The sequence below is a fragment of the Camelus dromedarius genome, chromosome 7, assembly GCF_036321535.1.
Source record: "Camelus dromedarius isolate mCamDro1 chromosome 7, mCamDro1.pat, whole genome shotgun sequence".
In the NCBI taxonomy this organism is placed as follows: Eukaryota; Metazoa; Chordata; class Mammalia; order Artiodactyla; family Camelidae; genus Camelus; species Camelus dromedarius.
Genome location: NC_087442.1, coordinates 7566057 through 7587040, shown reverse-complemented (window position 1 = coordinate 7587040; position 20984 = coordinate 7566057). Strand labels below are relative to the sequence as shown.

General features: G+C 37.0%; 1 protein-coding gene across 3 annotated transcripts in view; it reads left to right on the top strand.

Annotated features, from left to right (window-relative positions):
• Window positions 1-20984, top strand: part of CNTNAP2 (contactin associated protein 2) — a 1833097-nt gene that overhangs the window by 807248 nt on the left and 1004865 nt on the right. For all 3 annotated transcript variants that reach the window (XM_064487267.1, XM_064487269.1, XM_064487268.1), the window contains 4 exons: window positions 6717-6920; window positions 11533-11717; window positions 16987-17130; window positions 20286-20550. In XM_064487267.1, coding sequence (XP_064343337.1) covers window positions 6717-6920; window positions 11533-11717; window positions 16987-17130; window positions 20286-20550 — 798 coding nt within the window. The remainder of the gene's footprint in view (window positions 1-6716; window positions 6921-11532; window positions 11718-16986; window positions 17131-20285; window positions 20551-20984) is intronic.

Below are 20984 nucleotides of genomic sequence, written 5' to 3'. Positions count from 1 at the left end.
ATTTTAAAGAGACATATTGCACAGAATGTGCAATTCTGACCTACATGACAGAACCTTTGTGGTTTTTGTTTTGTTTTATTTTTCCCAAAGTAGAAGTGACTTTTTTTTTTAAGTCTATCTCTAGATTATTTTTTAAAGGATCTGGAGAAGGCTCATTTGCTATTACTCTGAATTAGCTGTGATTGGCATTTTGGAATCCAATTTAACTATTTATTTACATTTAAACCACAGATATATTGAAAGAAAAGGACAGTGGGTTAGGAGAAAGAAATTAATTAGCTAAAAGCAATCTGCAGATGAAATGCGATGGACTAAGTTCCACCGGACTTTGTGCCTGTTAATTAAATACTGCCTGGTCAATTAATAGGAATGGCGTGGATTTTTCCCCACCATCAAAAAAAAAAAGTAACATGATATTACCATTCGTTTTCTTTAATCATTGAAACTTTGGATAAATTAGTTGTTGTGGTGTCAAAGTGGATCAGTGATTCTTGAAATTTCTTCCAACCTAGTAATTCTAATTTTTAATGAAAATTTTTAAATAATAGTGTTTATTATACTTTAATTCAATGTATTGAATATGAATATGAATTAAGGAAAATTGTAAAATAATAGTGTTTGGTACACTTTAATCCAGTGTACTGAAAATGAGTGGCAACATGCAATCATTCAACAAATACTTAATGAGTACTGACTTTCTTAGGCAGTGTTGGAAGTACTGGGCTTCAGGATGGAGCAGAATAAAGTCTCTGATGCTTACATGCTTGGAGGCGAAGACATGCTGTCCGTGCATAAATGCATCAGTATGTTAGGTAGAAATAAGTGCCATGAGGAACAAGACGGGTGAGCGAATACACACGGATGAAGATGACAGCATGCTGCTTTGTAAAGAATGGTCAGTGCATCTAAAATATTGCCATCTGACTTGAAAAAAAAAAAAAGAGAGAGAGAACAGATTTGCATTCATGTAAAATTTGCAAAACTAAGCAAAGGCTACCTTGTAGTATTTTTAAACTCAATTTCAGAGACAGATTTCAAACTCTTGAAAGTGACTTGGGTACTTATTATAGAAATTGTGTACTATTAGACTCCATACTAACTCATTAATACACATCTTTACCAATAGCTGTAACTAAGCCATCAAAGTGCTTTCATTAAGCACTGTAGAAATTTAAAGTGAGAAAATAATTGTTATGGGTGCTCAAGAATCTCACTGCAGGAATGTTCATTATAGAAATGTTTGGATTTGTAGAAAAGCACAAATACGTTATGTACAAAAAGTATTTTGATGTCTGTGTGGTGTAATTGTAAATAATGTAAATTGACTTATTTTTTGCTTCCTTATATGACAATTTTTACAGTGAATACATATTAATTTCACGATAATAAAATGAAAAGTATTGTAAAATATTAAGCCCAATGCATTACCGTTTAAATAAATATTAACAATCACTTCAATAGATTTAAATAGTAATCAGTAATCACTTAAACACATATTAGCAATTATTATCACTGCTTTTAAAAGTCACTGTTTATGCAAAACATTTGATGAAAAGAGTTTCAAAATCACTGCAAATTCTTATGAAATAGATAACTAAGAAACATTTTTAAAGTTTTTATCATTTTTCTCTCAATAATTTATTTGTGTGGAAAAATAGATCATGTAGATGAATTACAACTATATTTGTCTGTAGGAAATTTACTGTATGATTTATTAAAAAAAAAAAAAGTAAGAAAAGAAAAAAGCCTGCAGTCTTCTCAGTGCCATTCTACAGTAAAAGAAATGGGGGTTCCTTCGGAAAATGACTGATCCTAGATCTGGGGCAGGATAAACGCAAGATGAGCTTGGATCATCATAAAGTGCCAGAAAGAAAGTGAAGAGAAAGAGGAGAAAGTGAGGGGGGAGGTGGAGAGAGAGGGAAGGGAGGGAGACGGTGGCTCCACATGCCAAAGAGACACAGGAGCCCACGTGAAGGAGCTCCCAATGACCAAAGCGAGAACAATTTGAATAATGATAGTATTGAATTAAACTCAAAGAATAAAAATAAATGTACACAATACCATAATGATATAAATAAATGACTGAGTGAATAAACAAACAGAAAAAATCTTCCTTACAGAAGAATTCTAACTGATATATGTTGATACCCCCTCCAGGAGGTGGGGCTTAATTTCCCTCAAGTACAGCCTGGGCTTGGTCACTCACTTCCGCAGAACAGAGTACAGAAAGGGAAAGATAGTAACCTGACAGTGAAGAAGCTTGGCGGACATCACTTTAGCCAGCATCACTAGTGGAAAGTCATGTTGAAGTTGTGCCTCCCCAACAGGAAGTGATGAGGACACCCCAACTCTGTAGTATCTCCCCAAACAGCACCAATCTAGTCCTAAGAAAACCTCAGACCAACCCAGGCTGAGAGGATTCCACAAAATACTTGTCTGGTCCCCTTCTAAAGGATCCAAGTTGTGAGAAACAAAAAAAAGACAGAGAAAACATCCCAGATTGGAGGAGCTGGAGGAGACAGGAGAACATGATGACTAAATGCAGTGTGAGATTCTGGAATGCATCCTGGAATAGGAAAAACAAACAGACAAAAACATTTCTAAAAACTGCTGAAATCCAAATAAAGTCTGCATCTCAGTGACTAGTGTTACGGCTACGTTATGCATAGATTTGACAGAGGTACCCAGTTATGTGAAATGTTAGCTTAGAGGACGCTGGGTGAAGGGGATATGGGAACTCAGGTCTATCTTTGCAACCTTCTCTAAATCAAAGATTATTCCAAAATTAAGAAGTTTATTGAAAAGAAAACCACAAGAACAAATTCTTATTGGAGAAATTGGATATCCAAACAGTGGTATATTTTTAGCTAATTAAAATCCTGTTTTGGAAAAAAGAAAAAAAGAGCATGAGATGTAAAACCCCCACAGTGTTTAGTAACAAAACTATTTGGAGTCTGATCCTTAAGTGTATCTATGTACGTACATATATAATTACATATACACAAATTTAAATGATCAGAAATGTAAGTTATCAGTGGTTATTTCATGAAAATAGAATTATGTCCTTTTAGTTTTCTTCTTTAACCCTTCCTATTATTCTCAGATCTTCTATAAGAAAATGAAACATGAGAAAACAGGAAATCAAAATTTCTAAGCACTAATTTGTTTTTTGTGTGTGTGATACTATGCTCAAATATATTTAAATTTTTTTTCAAATAAATAGGATAAATTACATTTCAAGTTTTAGACATTCTTACTTTTATAGACATTCTTACTTTATATAAGTGCCTTTGTGCATGAAGGTCAATAAAACATTAATTTGCTAAACCTCCAATTTCCCTACATTATAAATATAGTAATTGCCTAAAACTCAGGCTGTTTTTGTACAGTTTGAGCCATACCTAAATGAAATAACATTCTCCTCTCTCTTTCCCTTCTGCTTTCTTTTTAATACACACTCACACACATGTACAGTAATGTGTAGATTATTCCATACTCCATAGAGGGGTAGATGCATAAAATCTAGAAAGATACGCACCAATCTATTACCCATTGACACTGGTGATTTCTAGTGTTTGGGATTCACTTTGTATGTTCTATATTTCCATATTGTTTAATTTCTTTTTAACAATAAACATGTATTACATTTGTAGTAAAAAAATCTTTAAAAAAGTTGCTTTTTAAAATAATAAAATCTTTAGATGATAAACACTTTTCCAAAATATCTCATCTGAGTATCTCCAAATTCAGAATGTAAAGACTAAGTAACAATGAAATTAAAAAAAAAAAAAAAACAAAAAGCCTTCTCTACCAGGAGGATTTGATGAATTGGGCACATTACCAGCTCTCTGAGTTATTGTTAGAAACAAAATTATGGAAGCACTATGATTTTGCCTTCACTTTTTGACTAGCCATATTGTTGTTCAGATTGCTTAAACAGTTCAACCATACATATTTAATCACTGCACAGAAAACTGTTTTCTAGGGAGTGAAAAGCAATCAGGGTAATAGGGGGAAAAAAAAGGTGGCTTGTCCCCAAATAAGCACAACGTATTATTAGATGTCAAATGAAATTTTTTTTTTTTTAAATATCTGCAGGAAATAGAACTAAACTCTGATGGATTTTACAATATCCCCAACTCTCTTAAAAGTGTGTGGTGTGTGTTTATGTATAAATTATACATCATAGATTATTTCTAGGAATTGTGTAATTTCAAAGCCAGCTCTACCCACATGCTGATATTGTGCAAGCATTTAACCCATTCCTAGAAAAATAGCTTGGATTTTGAGCTATAAGGGATGTGGTTTGCAGAGTATTTTTATCTCGACTGACCACTGACCACTTGTAAGATGAGGCTTGGTCCTCAAGAATAACATTCCGTTATGTTTTTGTTAGTATCCTAGAGCTGTCTGAAGAAATAAACTATGCACAGCCTTCCTGGCCCTTTTTCCATTGCCCTCAGAGTACAGACGAAAGGCATCAACATTCACATAAGTCACTCTTCTGTACCTGGAACTGAATGTAGATTTTGATTTAGGAGAAAATATAAGAGACGTGATTTTTTTCTCCTTTGTTTAACCTCCAGGAACATTTACTTCCTGAGAGATGAATGGGGAATATTTTTTTGTCAATTAATATATATTGAAGGTGTATAAAACAATGATGCGTCTGTTTCTCAACTGTCATTGATGTGAAATTGACTACAAAATTAATTTCTAGAATTCAGAATTTACTCCCTCCTCCTGACTTTTTGTTTATGTAGTTTTCAAGACAAAAAGTAATTTCTGCCAACTGCTGGATTATAAATTCAACCTGGGATCTGATAATCACATTCCACTTTTTCTCTGTTTTATCTCTCATCACAGATGATAAAGATATTGCAATTGGAATTCAGCTGTGACAGTATAGATGATTAAGCTAAAAATCTAATTGGCTTTGCAGTGTTGGCAGAAGCCAAAATTTAATAGCTGATATTTTCCCTCCCCCCATAGTGAAATAAACCTCTGTGATTCACAATCTGAGAACAGAATTCTGTTCATTAAGTCTTTTTATGACTCTATAAAGTCTTATAGTAACGAATTGACTATAAGAATTAAAACAAAGTTTGAAGTTATATTTTTCTTTGTGAACTTTTTAGAATGCAACAGTTCTCTAAATCTAAAAGCATAAATGTTTGGGATCATAGAGTAAATCTTTTTTAAAGCATTCAAAATCCATTGATGAGTTGAAAGGAAAACTTAGATTTGCTGTTAAGCAATGTTTGAAATAACTGTCTTCGTAGCAATTCACTCTATAGAGTTAGTTAAGAGCAAGACTTATACGGGGAAGTACTACACAGAAAGGGTGAACGTAGTTCTCATGGCGCTGTACCTTCACCTAGGCTGCTATGAGGTGGGGTGGCCTTGTGACAGGGAATCCAAAGTATTCCGCCTGCTGATTGAAGTTAACAAGTACCGGAGGCCCAGGACACGTGGTGAGACGATATTTCTCTGACAGCCTTTCAACTTGCCGTTCTTTTTCTCCAGTGTCTCCCCATGGGTTCTTTGGCATGACCTCGCCCCAAACTGAGAGGCTGGCTTCATCCAGGTTTATAATTCTAGGCTAGTTAGAGCTATCCAATTTAACTGGATTTTCTACAGTTCAATATTAAAAGCTAAACTAAATGACTTTTTAAGACATTTTTAATGATAAAGATCTAATTGTGGTAGCTAAGCTTCTCTCCGTACTTAAAATTTGATCCAAATGATTATAGTTCATCTTTGACCCATTTCATGGGTTGGCAATCCCCACTGGCCAACCGTGCATAATAAATGTAACCATCTCCTTTTCTATTTCTGGTATGAATAACTAGCAGCTATGAAACTCTTGCCCACTGTCCCCTGTTTCTGAGGTGGGCGACAGAATTGTTCATACTTCTTAAAAGTTGACATAATTTCATGTTTTCAGTGAAGCGTTCCCTAAAATAGCGTGAGAACTACTCCAGTATAGTATCAGCTCGGTCTTTGTCCTTCTCATCATACATGTGTAAGGACGTCTTTGTTTAATGCAGTCAAAAACATCGGCTCCCCCACTCTCCATTCCAAAGGCAAGGGGCCAACAAGAAATCTGAGACAGATATGGGGCCTGGGAGCAAATGGTGAGAGGCTTCTTAAAGTTCAATTAACTGCAGACTGTGGGTACAACCATAAAGTTTACTGAAAATGTAGTAGAATAGAAAAACCATTAGAAAAATGAGTATACCACAAGCCTTGCATTCCAAGATCCTCCACTGTGTGATGTCAAAGAAAAGAAAATCGGTGAGCAAAGTGTATATTGAAAATCATGAAAACTCAGCCTCATTTAAGAAGGAAAATATTAAAATCTTGTAGTATCTCAGGGATTAAATATTTTACTCTTTTCAAGTAAACTCCAAACTCCCCCAGTTAAACATTTGAAGCATAGAAATCATTGATGGAATTTATAAGTATTACAAGTGAAGTAAGATTTTATATTGAAAAAGGTTTCTATGATCACTCTTTATGAAGACATCCCATAAAGTCCACTTCAGGACATACAACAGACCAGAGAAAGAACCAGAACCAGAACCCAGGACTGCAGAGTTTTCAGGAAGAAACACTTCTTCCTCACTTGTTCTGTGCAAATGCCCATTGGAAGAGGGTATACCTCACACTGGCTGGCAGCACGCAATAACTAAACTGTTTATTTCTTCTTTTAGGGGCTGATGTTATCAACTTTGACGGCCATGTTGTGTTACCGTATAGATTCAGAAACAAGAAGATGAAAACTCTGAAAGACGTCATTGCCTTGAAATTTAAAACCTCTGAGAGTGAAGGGGTGATCTTGCACGGGGAAGGCCAGCAAGGGGATTATATCACTTTGGAACTGAAAAAAGCCAAGCTGGTCTTCAGTTTAAACCTAGGTATGTTCCGACTTTTGGCCCCATTCTTTCCCTGTGTGAATATTCCCATTAGCTAAGTGCTCATGGTCTTTAGTCCTTAAAAATGCAAACTATAAAAATAGTTCACATTTTGTTATCTGTTTTTAATTCATCGTGGTGGGTATATATTGAAATACTTATCCACTCAAAACTATGTATTACACACGTGTACCAAGCAGGCAGTGTGCTAGCACCCGGGATACAGGGTGAAAAATGCAGAAGGTCTTTGAGTTCGTGAAGTTCATGATGCAGTGGAAGAGTTGGGCACTGTGTTATCTGTTACTACTATTACTATTATTTTAACATAGCTAAATCAAAGGAAATGACTTCCAGTAATGATGAATAGTAGGAAATCAAATGAATAGAATAATATGATAGAGGATACAGCACAGGCAAGAGGGGTGGACATTAGAATATATAGTGAGGAAAGTCCTCTCCGAGGAGAAACTCCTCTCACTGAGATTTCAGTGATGACAAAAACTATCCCTGAAAACGTCTGGGAGAAGGCAATTGGGAGGAAGGAACCACTGAGACAAATGGCATGCCCAGGGAGCAGGAAGTCCGGTGTGGATAGACGTAGAGAGCAAGTAGGATCGAAGATGAAATTCCAAATTGGAGATTGTTCCAAATGCTGTAGTATCTTATTGGGTGTGGTGAAAGGCTTAGACATTATTTTAAGGATGGGGAGTCATTGGTAGGCTTTAAACTATATGGCACCATGATCTTATTTTTTTTTTTTTTAATGTACTGAGACTTCTGTAAGAAAAAAATGCTTGTATCAACATGATAGTCAAAGCCAGATGTCTGCCTAGTACAAGTGAGAGGTGGCACTGGCTTGTAGGACGTAGTTGTCAGTGGAGATGAAGAGAAATAGGTACACATGGGAGATGATTTTGGTGCTAAATTCAGTATGATTTGTAGTAAATTGGATATGATGTAAGAAAGAGATGATATAAAGGATAATTTCTAGGGAATGGCTTGAGCTCCAAATGGACATTAGTGTTATTTTCAGAAATACAGAAGGCTTTATTTTCTCTACAGAGTTTCCTCCATATAGAGGATTATTACTTTCTTCTAATAGAGGAACTGTCGAGATCTGCTTGTATAGGTGCATTGTAGTTGCCTATCAGGCATCAAAGTTGAGATTTCTATTAGGGAGCTGCATGCATGAGGTTGACAGGAGACATGCTACATGGAGACTGAGAAGTGGACAGGGAATATAGGAAGGAAATACGAACATATGGCATCAAAGGGACTGGGGAAGGAAAGAGGCAGTCTGCTGTGGGCTGCTGTGTTGAATTCACCTCAAATGTCACCTAAGCAGAAGACAGACAAATGAGGTCACTGTTTGGCAACACAGAGATTACTGTTGATATACTGTCAATGGAATAGAAATGACAGTAGCTTTGTGTCTTAGGTTAAGAAAAGATGAAAGGTGTGGAAATGAATATTTTAAATATAGTCAATGAGGAATGAAATGTTGGCTGGAGAATGAGATGAACTCAACGAAAGAATTACTGCTGTGTTTTGGGTTTTTGTAATTTTGAAGTGGACAGTACTACACGTGTTTGTATGTTGAATGTCGCTAAGATTTACTCAGAGCTCAAGGGAAGATCCACAACACAGAAACTGACGTTCAGAATTATAATTCATGTACATTAACGGTACGTCAGTCCTCTTGCTTACCTAAAAATTTTAGGATTTATGCAAGAGTTGTTTGAAGGGCATCATATAGTCCACATTTTTCCTACGGTAGTGAGTTTAGAATTTGATAAAGATTTTATGATCTAAAATATATGAATAACTAAAATTCACATGATAAATGCACCCCAATGGAAAGCTACAAAAGCAAAGATTAAAACACAAAAACAGATCCTGCTTATATGCCTTCCTTATCAATATGGTGGTTCTAGCATTCTTGCATATGGCTTGTGTCCCACATATAAACTTTCATTACTTTGAAAATCAGTATTATACTAAAAATACAACTTCAATTAGTGTTTTTGGTTCATATACTTGATATAGTGTCTACAAAGATTTATCCTTTATTATAAAACTTTTCATGTTTAAAATCTTATCTGATAGAAATAATAGTTTCTATAACCAAAAATTATCCAAAAAAGCCAATTACTTAATTACACAAAAATACTTAAATGTTTATATTGAAATAATCATAACATTAAAATGCATGCCAAAACCTGGGAAAATGTCAAATATAGAAATTTAGTATCATTCATGAATAAGGATTCATACCACTTTATGAGAATATACTAAGACTTTAAGAGAAAATATTGCCAAAGGATATAAAAGACAACTCATAGGAGAAAAATTATAAATATTCTATAAATACCAAATGGTCAGCCAAACTCTATATAAAAGAAATGCACAATTAAACAATAAGATTCCAATTTTTTCAAGTAAGTAAATGTTAAAAATGATAATACCAGTATTGGTGAATTATGTGACAAAAAAATATTTCAGGAAAATAATTTGATAATATATCTTCGGATATTTTAAATTGTCTACATATTTTGGTATGATAATCATAAAGAAACAATAAGAAATAACTAATACTTAAGTCCAAGGATTTACTTTACAATATTAATTACAAAATCAATAATTGAAAGAAAAGAAGCTTAATGTATAGAAATAGGTTGATATGTATTGAAAATGTCTATGAATAATTTTAATTATGTGAGAAATACTGTATAGCATTAAATGAAAACTTCAGAAAAACTGTAAAGAATATATCAATATTTTCACATTATGTATATGAATTATATGCATTATAGAATTATGTATATAATTAAATGTATGTATATAAGTCTGGAAGGAAATAGACCATACTATCTTTAGTGGTAGAAATGAGTCATAAATGTTTTACATATTAATTCGTTATAATAGTCTCCATCTATAATACTGAACATGTATTCATATGTCACCTGGGAGAAAAATAGCCCGAAATAAGTTTTGAAATAAGGTCAGTAGCGAGTAAGGAGGGATGGGGGAAGAGAAACCACAAAACAAAATGTAAGTGCTTTTTAACAACATGCACGGTTGCACACACTCACACACACTCACACTCACACACACACTCAGAGCAATTGGATCCTATCTAAAGAAGTTTAGTTTTTCAAACCTTTCTCCTTTAAAGAAAAAAAAAATGAAACAAAGACTTGCCTTTAAAAGCCACCGTGCTTGGTGTGAGTGTGACATTACTGTTGTGAAACAGAAACTGATCACACGGCCTCACAGACAAGCTCATTACCATTTCACGGGAAAGCGGTTTACTTAGAGTTTCACTAACTGTCTGGAATTTATGACAGCCATGGAAATATACCCACTCAGGTCCCCGCTATCGCTCTTAATGCCGTTACGTAAATACCAGGGACGTCTGGCTGCGGCTAGTGTTCTAGTCTAGAAATTTGAAGCAATGAAACTGAATGCAGCCTTTCACTTAAACTAATTCTTTCTTTTCTCTGCCCCTCTCCCAGCCCCCATGTACATACACACACAGTCACAATCACACATCAGCATTTCATTTCATCACCAAAAGGGAAGACAGTTTCATCTAGGAAATCTACAGAGGAATGTGGGGCGTAGGCATCGTTAGCATCCCGAATGTGAAAAAATGGAAATAACGTAATTCTTCAGTCAGTCGTTTGTTCTCTTCTTTCCATTATGCTGTTTATTCTGAAACAAGGTTATACCTTTACAGCATTTAGTTTTTGTCTGAACGTAAAAAGCAGCACTTGATTAGACAAAATAGAAAATTGTATATAGAATATGTAAACAGCGTCCAGAGATGACCTCAGGAACGATCACATGTTCTCGCAACCTTTCACTCTTATTTATAGTCTTGTTGTTATGAAGATCTTACTTCAAAACTGGATTAATGCTGCTTGTATATTTTTGCAAGTTTTTATGTTAAAGTAGAACTTGAGTAAATTTTCCATGACATTAAATATTACATTGTGCTGAAGATTATGGCTTTTGGAGTCATGAAAAAAAAAATCTGAAAATTGCCATGCTGCATTTTCTTGACCAAAAATAATAATAATAATGGTAATAATAAAAAATTACCAGGTAACTTTTGATGAATATTTACTATATGTCAAGAAGTGTAAAAGTTTTTTGCATGTACTAATTAATTTAATCCTCATGGCAACCTTGTAAAGCAGGCACTACTATTTTTCACTTTTTACATATGAGGAAACAAAGGCTTGCAGAATTGTCAACTTGGCCAAGTTCATGGAGCAAGACAGTGGTGGAGGCAGCATCAGAGTCCAGGCATGCTGGCTTCAGAGCCCATGGGACACTGACTTTATAAGGAATCTACCAAATTTAGCAGAATTGAGGGGCGAAAAGAAAGCTCATTTTTTTAAGGAAGCAGACATTTTTCCATCTTTAATAGCTTTTATGTAGTTTGAACATAAAACTGTTGGAAAGTGTAGCTGCATGCTGGTTTCCCATGTTAGCTTCCGTGGACAGAGCTTTGGTGGCACGTCCACCCACGACTTTGTGAACGAAAGGTCTCCTTTGACACAGAGTCGTGACGTCATTGCCTTCCTTCTTTTCCACTCGTGTGACTCAGGAAGCAACCAGCTTGGCCCCATATATGGCCACACATCCGTGATGACAGGAAGTCTACTGGACGACCACCACTGGCACTCTGTGGTCATTGAGCGCCAGGGCCGGACCATCAACCTCACCCTGGACAGGAGCGTGCAACACTTCCGCACCAACGGGGAGTTCGACTACCTGGACTTGGACTATGAGGTAAGCTTGAGGATGTGCGAACTGTGGCGCCAAGCGGCTGCCTCAGTTTCCTGCTGTACTGTCGTATTTATTGTTTGGGGTTTTTTTTTGTTTATATATATATATTTATTGAAGTAGAGTCAGTTTACAATGTTGTGTCAATTTCTGGTGTACAGCATAGTGCTTCTAACCATATACGTTCCTACACCATTTTCCTTTTATTCTCCAAAGAGAACTTAACATGCAACTTCATAACCTAAGTTATTAATATGTCATTTTACACATTTCTAAATTTTTAATAATGAGTACTTAAAATATTTTAAAAATCTTGGTACCAAAGTAACATATATTTGAAGAGAAGGACCATTTATCATATTATCAGGGCCATTTAACAAGTCCAGAATAAATGTAAGTTGTAATCTTTCCATTGGTAGTTAATTATAAATTGCTTGTTCTCGATAATGTACAGTGTATTATGTATACAGGATTGCCTGATATTTATTACAAAATGTTGAATAAGAAATCCTGAGTTCTGACTTACATTAAGTCATTTATAGATTTTTGACTGTAGACAGTTCTTTTGACAAGTTCTATTTTCTCAAATATAATTGTCATAAAAGAAATAAAAATACAGAATATTTTGAAGAGATTGTCCATAAGTAAGAGGATTTTTTTCATCTTCCAAATGATCAGATATTAAAAAATAATCAATGATCATATTGGTTCAGTAAAAATATATGTATTCTCATAATATACTGGTAGGCGTGTCAAATTTTTTAATAAATTATTTGGAAAGCAATTCAGACTTAAAATGTCGATCAAAAATGTTACTCATAAATAGGGAAGAAAGTTCTGGAAGAAGGTGTTCATCACCGGGACACCCCTATGAGTTTGCTGCACCATCTCAGTGTGCCTTGGCCCCCAGTTTCAAAATTGCAGATATAGACATATACACGTATGTGTGTTACCAATATCTATACATAATTCTTTTAGAACATAGAATGTGCCCACCATAAAATGGTAAATGAAAAAGTCAGCATATACAACTATGTTTTCTACTTTCTTTATACGTTTAAATAGTTTCCAGTTTTCTGTAATATGGATACATTACATACATTTCTTAATAGAAATTTAGAATAGAACATACTATGTAAACTTCGATGGAAACTTTATCAGCATTCAAGTAAATGTAAGGTTATCAGGAAATAACTGCCCCTCCAAAAACGTCTCTTTAAATCAGAAATGATTGTTGAAAGGGAAACACTGTGAAAATCCCAGAAGTGTCTACCTTCTCTGAATTAGTATAAATCTTAGCTTATGTGACTTTATCTCCCACTGTATGAGAGAATTTAAAGATGAATTATTCGTTCTCCAGTAATAAACTTTGAAGTACCGTAGAAGAGGTGAGAAATCCTGGATCATTAGCAATGGGCAAACACAATTCCAATTTTCAAAAACCAGAATTAAAAATTTGGGGTCATAGACCCTACTGAGTTTGTGATGAAATCTATGAATATTCACGCAGACACACAGTGGTTTCCATTGGGTCAGCAGTTTCGTGGACACTTTGAAGCCCATCTGTGTAGAATACCACGTCGGAGAACCTCACCTGTAGACTGAAATGCTTGAGATGTATTTGTCAGAGAGACATAGGAAGAAATTTAAGTTTACTAAGAAAGAATCAGGATAGACTCAACTCATTTCACTTCGTCAAGCCACTGCCTGATTACTTTTCTCAGATACGCAGTTGCTGGCGTAAGCTGTAATGAAATGGTTGGTCCTGCTTTTGTATCTCTCCATGTTTACCTTGATATATAGCGATTCTCTTTGCTTACTTGTTTAAAGAAACTCAGGGAGTATAGTTGAGTGGATCTGTTGGTGTTTTATATACATCTCCTTGAAGCAATGGGCTTGTTATGAATAACAAGAGACACACCTCTCACTCAGGAAATTGCAGAGATTTTGGGAGCTCTGTGCTAGGAACATAGCGGACAGAGACCAAATATATACATTATACAGTGTTTCCATCAGATAGACACAATAATGCAAATAAACTCAAGAGCATACATGATAGTAAAATGTAGAGGTGAGTTCCAAGTAGTCGTTAATTTTTTGTTTAATATAGTGTATTTAATTTAAAGCTTATATATTTTCATTTTTCACAATGACTTTAACCGTCAGTTCTCATGAGCCAGTATGAGCAGGATACAGTGCACCATGGGGTTAGGTACATAACACTAGGGCTCGTTGAATAATCCCTGTCCTCATTTCCAGACCTTTACATCATGAAAGAAGCAACAGAAGACGAGTTTGTTCCTCTGTCGTAGCTCGAAGTGGGCATTTGGTGGGGAGAAGCCTGGAGAGTTCGCCTCCCTCACTTCTCGGTCGCCCATTTACACCACACGGTGACCCAGTCACCACTTCGGTCAAGCTGCTAGCTGCATGGTGGCCTGAGGAGGGGGCAGCAGTGCTCAGGGGCACCTCGCTTCATCCTTCCTCCTCTTGGCCAGGGAAAACGCGGGGCAGGACCGCAGCCTGCAGTTTGTCCCGGCTTTTCCCCACTCTTCATCCGTGTTCCAAGACGCATGCACTTGATGTCATGCCCTCGCCTTTGCGATAAACTCTGCTTTGAGAGGAGAGGAATGGCTCCCCCTTGTCCGTTGCAGAACTGGGCTAAGATTTGAGAAACTGGTTAGAATTTTGGAGGTAATCAATTGCCTGGGCTCAAACCAGAGTGAAAAAGCTTGGGTTTAAATCCCTTTTTGCCCCTTACTGGTTGTGTGTCAGTGGAGAAATTATATTCCCCTGCTATAACATGACTATAAGAGCACATTGCTCACAGGGCTATGTGAGGAGGTAGCAGGAAGTAATGTAAATCACGAATATATCAGTTAGACTGCGTGTAAGGGATGTGTGCTTATTCCTTTCATAGAAAAGGAGCCTGTAGGCAGGTAGCCCTGGGCTCGAATGCCGGCATCATGGTTGTCAAGACCCCAGTCTGTTTTTTCTTGCTGCCGCTCCATCCCCTCTGCACATCACTCACATTCCATCTTGCATTCCAGCCAGTGGGAGGGAAGGGAGTGAAGGAGATTGTACCCCACAGCTCCCCCCTTTTAGGTATAGTTCTTAGGGTCACACGCAGCCCTTCCACCTAAATCTCATGAGACCGAAATTTATTTAAAGAGATTGATCAATGCCATGTATTGGCTGGAGAGCATGTGCCCGCTGAAAAGCAATGTTTTTTCTTAAAGAAGGTGGGAGAAAGGATACTCGGAGGCATCTAGTAGTCTCTGCCACACTTTGTAAACTCTTGGATCGGTGCAGTTCTTTTTTGGAGTCCGGTTGTCAGTGAATGGCAGTGTCATTAATGAGGCACTCATATGAGTCATATCAATATCTGATTATTAGTCTAACAAATGCAATAGTTTTATACTGTGAGAATACGTACAATATCAGAAGGTATTTTGTGGTCCAGCCACTGTGCTTTATTGGTGAGAATCCATAACCAGAAAGAAGGGAAATCCTAATATCCAATGATGAGGTAGATTAGGAACTGGGATTGGAACCCACGTCTCTTAACTGTAAGGAATCTGGTAAATTGAGCCTGCGACGCCTCGCCGGGGAACCTCCTGTAAGGGACACGACACGTGCCGAGGGCTGTCAAACACAGAGAAACCATAAGGAGTGTTTGAATCATCATCCCAAACGAAAATGAGAGTCCCCAGATAAAGAAACTGTGCACAGAGAAGAGTAAAACACTACTTTTAAACTAACATTTAGTATTGTTACTCACACTGTGACGCTGCATGTCATTAAGCATAGAAGGTCTTGTTACTATCAACTGGAGCAGAATTTGATCAAATAAATCGTGGGCAGGAAATACAACACTCCATGAAAGTATCAGTAATTCTCACCTTTGGCATTAAGTGCATGTACATAGCACCTAGTCAGTTCAGGTCAACACCACTTGAGAATATTTCCCTAACCTGTTTTCGAGTGCTCTCTATTTTTTCTTCTGTTGTTTCCTAATTCCTTTCAATGTATTTATTATTAGTTTTTCTTGTTTCTTCCCATATATAAACTCTATGGTAAATGACATATATTCAGCTAATGATTATTCATACAATTATTTTTATTTTAAGTGAGGTCTTTTTGGTTTATACTGTCTCCTAAATCATCATTAATTTGTACATTTCCCCCCCAAAAAAAAACTAGTTAAGCGTTTAAAATGGCAAAACACTGAATAACAGAAACATAATTTGTGTCTCCTAGAACCCAAAGATCTCTGTCTTATGTATCGAATATGAAGTATTGACGTTGAAATATGTCTTACTTTGTTTTCATTTTTTAAACTTTGCAAGAAAAATTGGTCATGGTAACCGAATAATAATTAATATAAATTTAAGATCTAGATTATATATCTTGATATTACAGCTACAATAGCAGATTCATTAACTGCTCATTCACAGTTAGCAGTAAAATCCATTATTGGCAACACATAATTAAGTATAATTTGTATGATATGAAATTGATATTTCAGTACTGTAATTTGACCAAAGAGATGTGGGAAAATACATGCTCTATCTTCATCGGTCATAGTAGCTTGAGAGTCACGGGGAGGAGCATTGACCTTTTTCCTTTGGATTTAGGAGACCTGGAATATTTTTAAGTCTGTACTTCTCAAATTACAGCCTCTGAGTCCAAAGATATTCCTAATCGATAGAGTAATGAGACTTTTTGAACCGTTTTCTGTGTTCAAAATAAGTCTAATGAATTATCTACACTACCGGTCATTCGACTCCAATGTCTAAGATGAGTGAATACAGTATTCCTTGCTTCGGGTTGAAGTTTTATAAACTTGAGATATTAGTGCTGATTATCTCATGAGGACCAAAAGCCTTTGTTGGTGGTATGTCTTTGAACGATCAACATAAAACTGTATTTTTAATATTATGTAACAAAAAGATGTTTGCTATGTAACATCTTTTAAAACCTTCTCAGGGAAATTTATAAAATGTCCTCGGGGTGGTGCAAATGCTAAGGGTCGTGCCTCTTCTTGTTCAAGTTATAATCTGATTGTCAGAATGAATGACAGTCAGGATGCTCTTCAGGAACAACGTAAGTTATTATGCCAGAGATTTGGGGGGCAGGAAGAAAAGTGTCTGTGTCTGTGGGCTGAGGTCAAGGTGACCGACCCTAGCTGAATTAGCAGTCGTCTAATTTATTGTGAATGCTGTTATTTTTTCTTTAAGTCAACACAGTGTGTTTACCTTTTTTCTTTTTCTCAAAGATCACCTTCGGAGGCATCCCCTTCTCTGGCAAGCCAAGCTCCAGCAGCAGAAAGAATTTCAGAGGCTGCATGGAAAGCATTAACTACAATGGCATCAACATCACTGATCTCGCGAGAAGGAAGAAGCTGGAGCCGTCAAATGTGGTAAGAGCTTTCACCCCCAAAGTAGCGGTTCCCAGAGAAATCAAAGACTTTGTTTTGTGTGGACTGTTAATGAACAATACCGTAGCATCTATCATGGTCCTCGTGGTGGGCTCAACCATGCAAAACTAACTTTAGTGTCACCTGAAAAATGTGGAGGTACTGAATATACTCTGAGCATAGATACTGGGTTTTGAGTTAAATTAACCTGAAATAGTAAGTTTTATTCAGAGGGGCCCAGAATTTCTGCTGCAGGGTGTGTGGGCTCCCCACGACAGAGGACCAGGTATATACTTCAGAGCAGGTTTCACGCCAGCTTTTCAGCAGCTGCTAAATTGTTAGCATCATGTTTCCAAGTGTCCCAACGCGTCTAGCTCTGCGTTTCTTGTTTACGATGTAATTCAGTATTTTAAGAGTTTTTAAAGCAGGAACTTTATTCTATTTACTTCCCTGTTTCCAAAGATAATTCATCCAAATATGCAAATCAATAAGCTATTTGTCAAAGCTCTAAGCATACTTAAATATTATGCAATTAAGTAAAGAGTGATTGCATTGGAGAGTGAACGCTGTGACTCAGAAGCGCACAGTGGTCTCCTGGCTCTGGTGTGAGTGTTTCCTGGTCCAGTTCTTTCAAGGAGGAGAGCGAAGTATCAGGGGACTCTCTAGCACACTTGCCTCCCTGTGACACCGCGTAAAAGACGGCAGCTTACAAAGTGGAATGTGAGCTCCCTACGATCCTGCAGGAACAGAAGCTGCTTCAACCCCAAAGTATCATTTGGAAGAGGCTGGGATTCCAGAGACCCGTATATCTGGGGGCCAGAGGAAGTAGGTGATACCATGAGTGTTTGCACTGTGTGTCTGAAAGAATTCTGCTGCTCTCGTTACCCCCGGTCTGAGCCTAGGGCTTTCATAAAATTATTGGATGGATGGAAATACCTAATGAATAAACAAGAGTTCAGGCTGGATATATAAGAAACTAAAAAAATATTAATTTAATGCAAAATTTTTCTTTACTAATTATTTTTCTTTAAAATGGTGATGAATTTATATTAATACTTAAAAACTGATCTTTGGTGAAATTTTCTCGTACATATATCAACTGTAGGGATAACAGCTCCATATATAGGCAACCGGCGCTGTGCTCGGCGTGGTACATATATGATAACCTAAGAATAACGCTACAAAGGAGGTATGATCATGAACATTTTATAGATGAAAACTGAGATTTAACCTGAGAAAATGATTTTGCAAGGTGACTGAATATGAGTGCAAACCTAGGTTGTGGGTTCACAGTATATGATCCCCGAGGTCATGTCTCCTTTCACGCTGTGTTATTTCTCATCTAGAGCAGTACTTATATATATGCTATATTAAGCTTTGGATAAAATGGCGCCAGAGTCCTGTTTCCTCAGAAATTGTTGCTTAGGACAGAAGGGCACAGAGTCCAAATCATCATAGTAGTCTTTCCATCTTTGGAAAGTTTGCATCTTTGAGAAAAGGTCAAGTGTTATTTCTGCCTGAACCTCCCCGTTGATCCTCGGATGGACCCATTAGGTGCCCAAACTTCAGAGAATTGCACTACGGAGACTCATTCCAAAACCAGCTTCACTGCCAAATATATCATGCTTATAAATGTGATTTTAACTTGAATGACAAAGATATTTAGTAAAGCATGACTTGTCTATATTTGTTAAAATAGAATGAACAGACATAAAAAAGGCTTTTACACCAAAATATGTGTATGGATTAAAATTTTAGGCAGTAGAGAGGCAAGTGAGGCACTTTGCAGGCAGCTCTTCAACGGCAAATATTCATGCAGGGAATCTGCTTTCAAGGACGTCAGGTGCTGATATTTCAGTGAAACTGACTCAGCCCTCATCTCGCACCCCCTCCACACACACACCCAGTCCCTTGTATGTTGATTCCAGGGTCAGCCTTAGAAAGGAGCTTTAACTTTGCCGGGAGACAGTCCCCATGACACAGGTATATGGGCTACCACAACATTTCAGTTATGAAGCATCAGCAGCTCTTTTCATCAGGAAAAGTATTTTAAAATAATCATCTGCGAAGGTACAGTGCAAATTTAATTTGAATATTAATTCGGGGGACAGCCTACGTTAGGCTTAATGGTTCATGTACTGAAATGGAAGAGCTGTGCCTCTAGGGGTAAATGATGTGGTGTGGACGAAAGGAAGGAGGAAAGAAAGAAGGAAAGAAAGAAAGATGAAGTGAAAATGTCTTCAAATCGTATTCAAGATACTATGCTGGGATTAAAAAAAAAGATGGAAGAAAATGTAGATTTTTAGTTCTTTAAAAGGAAGATACTTAAGACATTAGAGTATAAAATTCAATGTATCTGTATAATATGTCAACTTTTTTCATACCAGGAAGAGGGAGTGTGATGGGGAAGGAGTAAGCTTTAATTATTGCAAGTTCTTTTTTCATTTTGTACATTCATGTCACTGTTTCCACAAGCATTAATGCGTTATGATACATGCAAGCCTCATGGGAATTTAGATGGGATTTTAAGTTGAATAACAAAATAATCTGAAATAATCACAATTATGCTGATGCTAAATAGTTAATGTTAATTCATATATATTAGGTATGGGGACAAAACCCAACAATATTTGTGCCATGATATCACTGTAATAAATAGTAACCAAGTGGTCCTAGTTCCCACTGATACTGGAATAATGTAGTAATAAACACGTGACCAAGGCCATCCAGGAGAGGGCGGTGGCGTCTCCTCCGTGGCTCACACATCATCAGTAATGGCGGAGGGAGGAAGCAGCTCTTTGCCATCTTCAGAAAGTCCAGTGGTCCACACTCAGTCCTATAACACAGGAGTACATCCAGTCCATGGCCAGCTCATCACATCAGTGTGTCGGACTGTCAGTTCCATGTTGGACGGTGCTTGTGTGAACCCTCAGCTTGATGGCCATCTGCTAGACCCTGTCAGCCAGAGCAGAGAGGCCTCTTCCATGCCAAGGTGTCCAGCTGCTGAGTCTGTGTCAGATTGCTGCATGGGAGAGTTTCACACAAGCTCCAGCTCAAGCTCTGCTTGGAAATTTGTAGAACTGTAGCTTTTTCTACTGTTTTATATAGATGCTTATTTCATTCTAGATTTCCTCAACGTACGCCCTTCTGTTTTACAGGGAAATTTGAGTTTCTCCTGTGTGGAGCCCTACACGGTACCTGTCTTTTTCAATGCCACCAGTTACCTGGAGGTGCCCGGACGGGTTAACCAGGACCTGTTATCAGTTAGTTTCCAGTTCAGGACTTGGAACCCCAATGGTCTTCTGCTTTTCAGTCATTTTGCGGATAATTTGGGCTACGTGGAGATTGACCTCACCGAAAGCAAAGTTGGTGTTCACGTCAACGTCACGCAGACCAAGATGAGCCAAATCGATATTTCCTCAGGTCAGTGAAATCTATTCAGTATTCATTCCGGAAACTGCTATTGGTCTCTCCAGGGCGAAGGTTGTGTTTTTGTTTTGTTGGGATCACATGCTCGTGATTATGTTTGGATTCAGGCTTTTGAGATACTTCTTGGCTGCCCTGAGTGTAGACTGACAAAGGGAAACTTGAAAACTTGCTGAGAGGGTAAGGGTGGGTGAGGAGGAAGGTTGGTCAAGACCGTCTTAGAGGACTGAAATCTTCCATTTTTCACCAATGCTAGTTCATTTTAAACCTAGTGATGGCTGTTTCTCTCAGTTAATATTGTATGTTTAAAAACAAAGAAAATTTTATTAACATAAGAGTACTTAGTATCATTTGACTTTATGGGCATTAAAATACCTTTTACTATTAGTAATGGGGTTGTATTGATTTAATTATGACTTTAAAGGTATGTT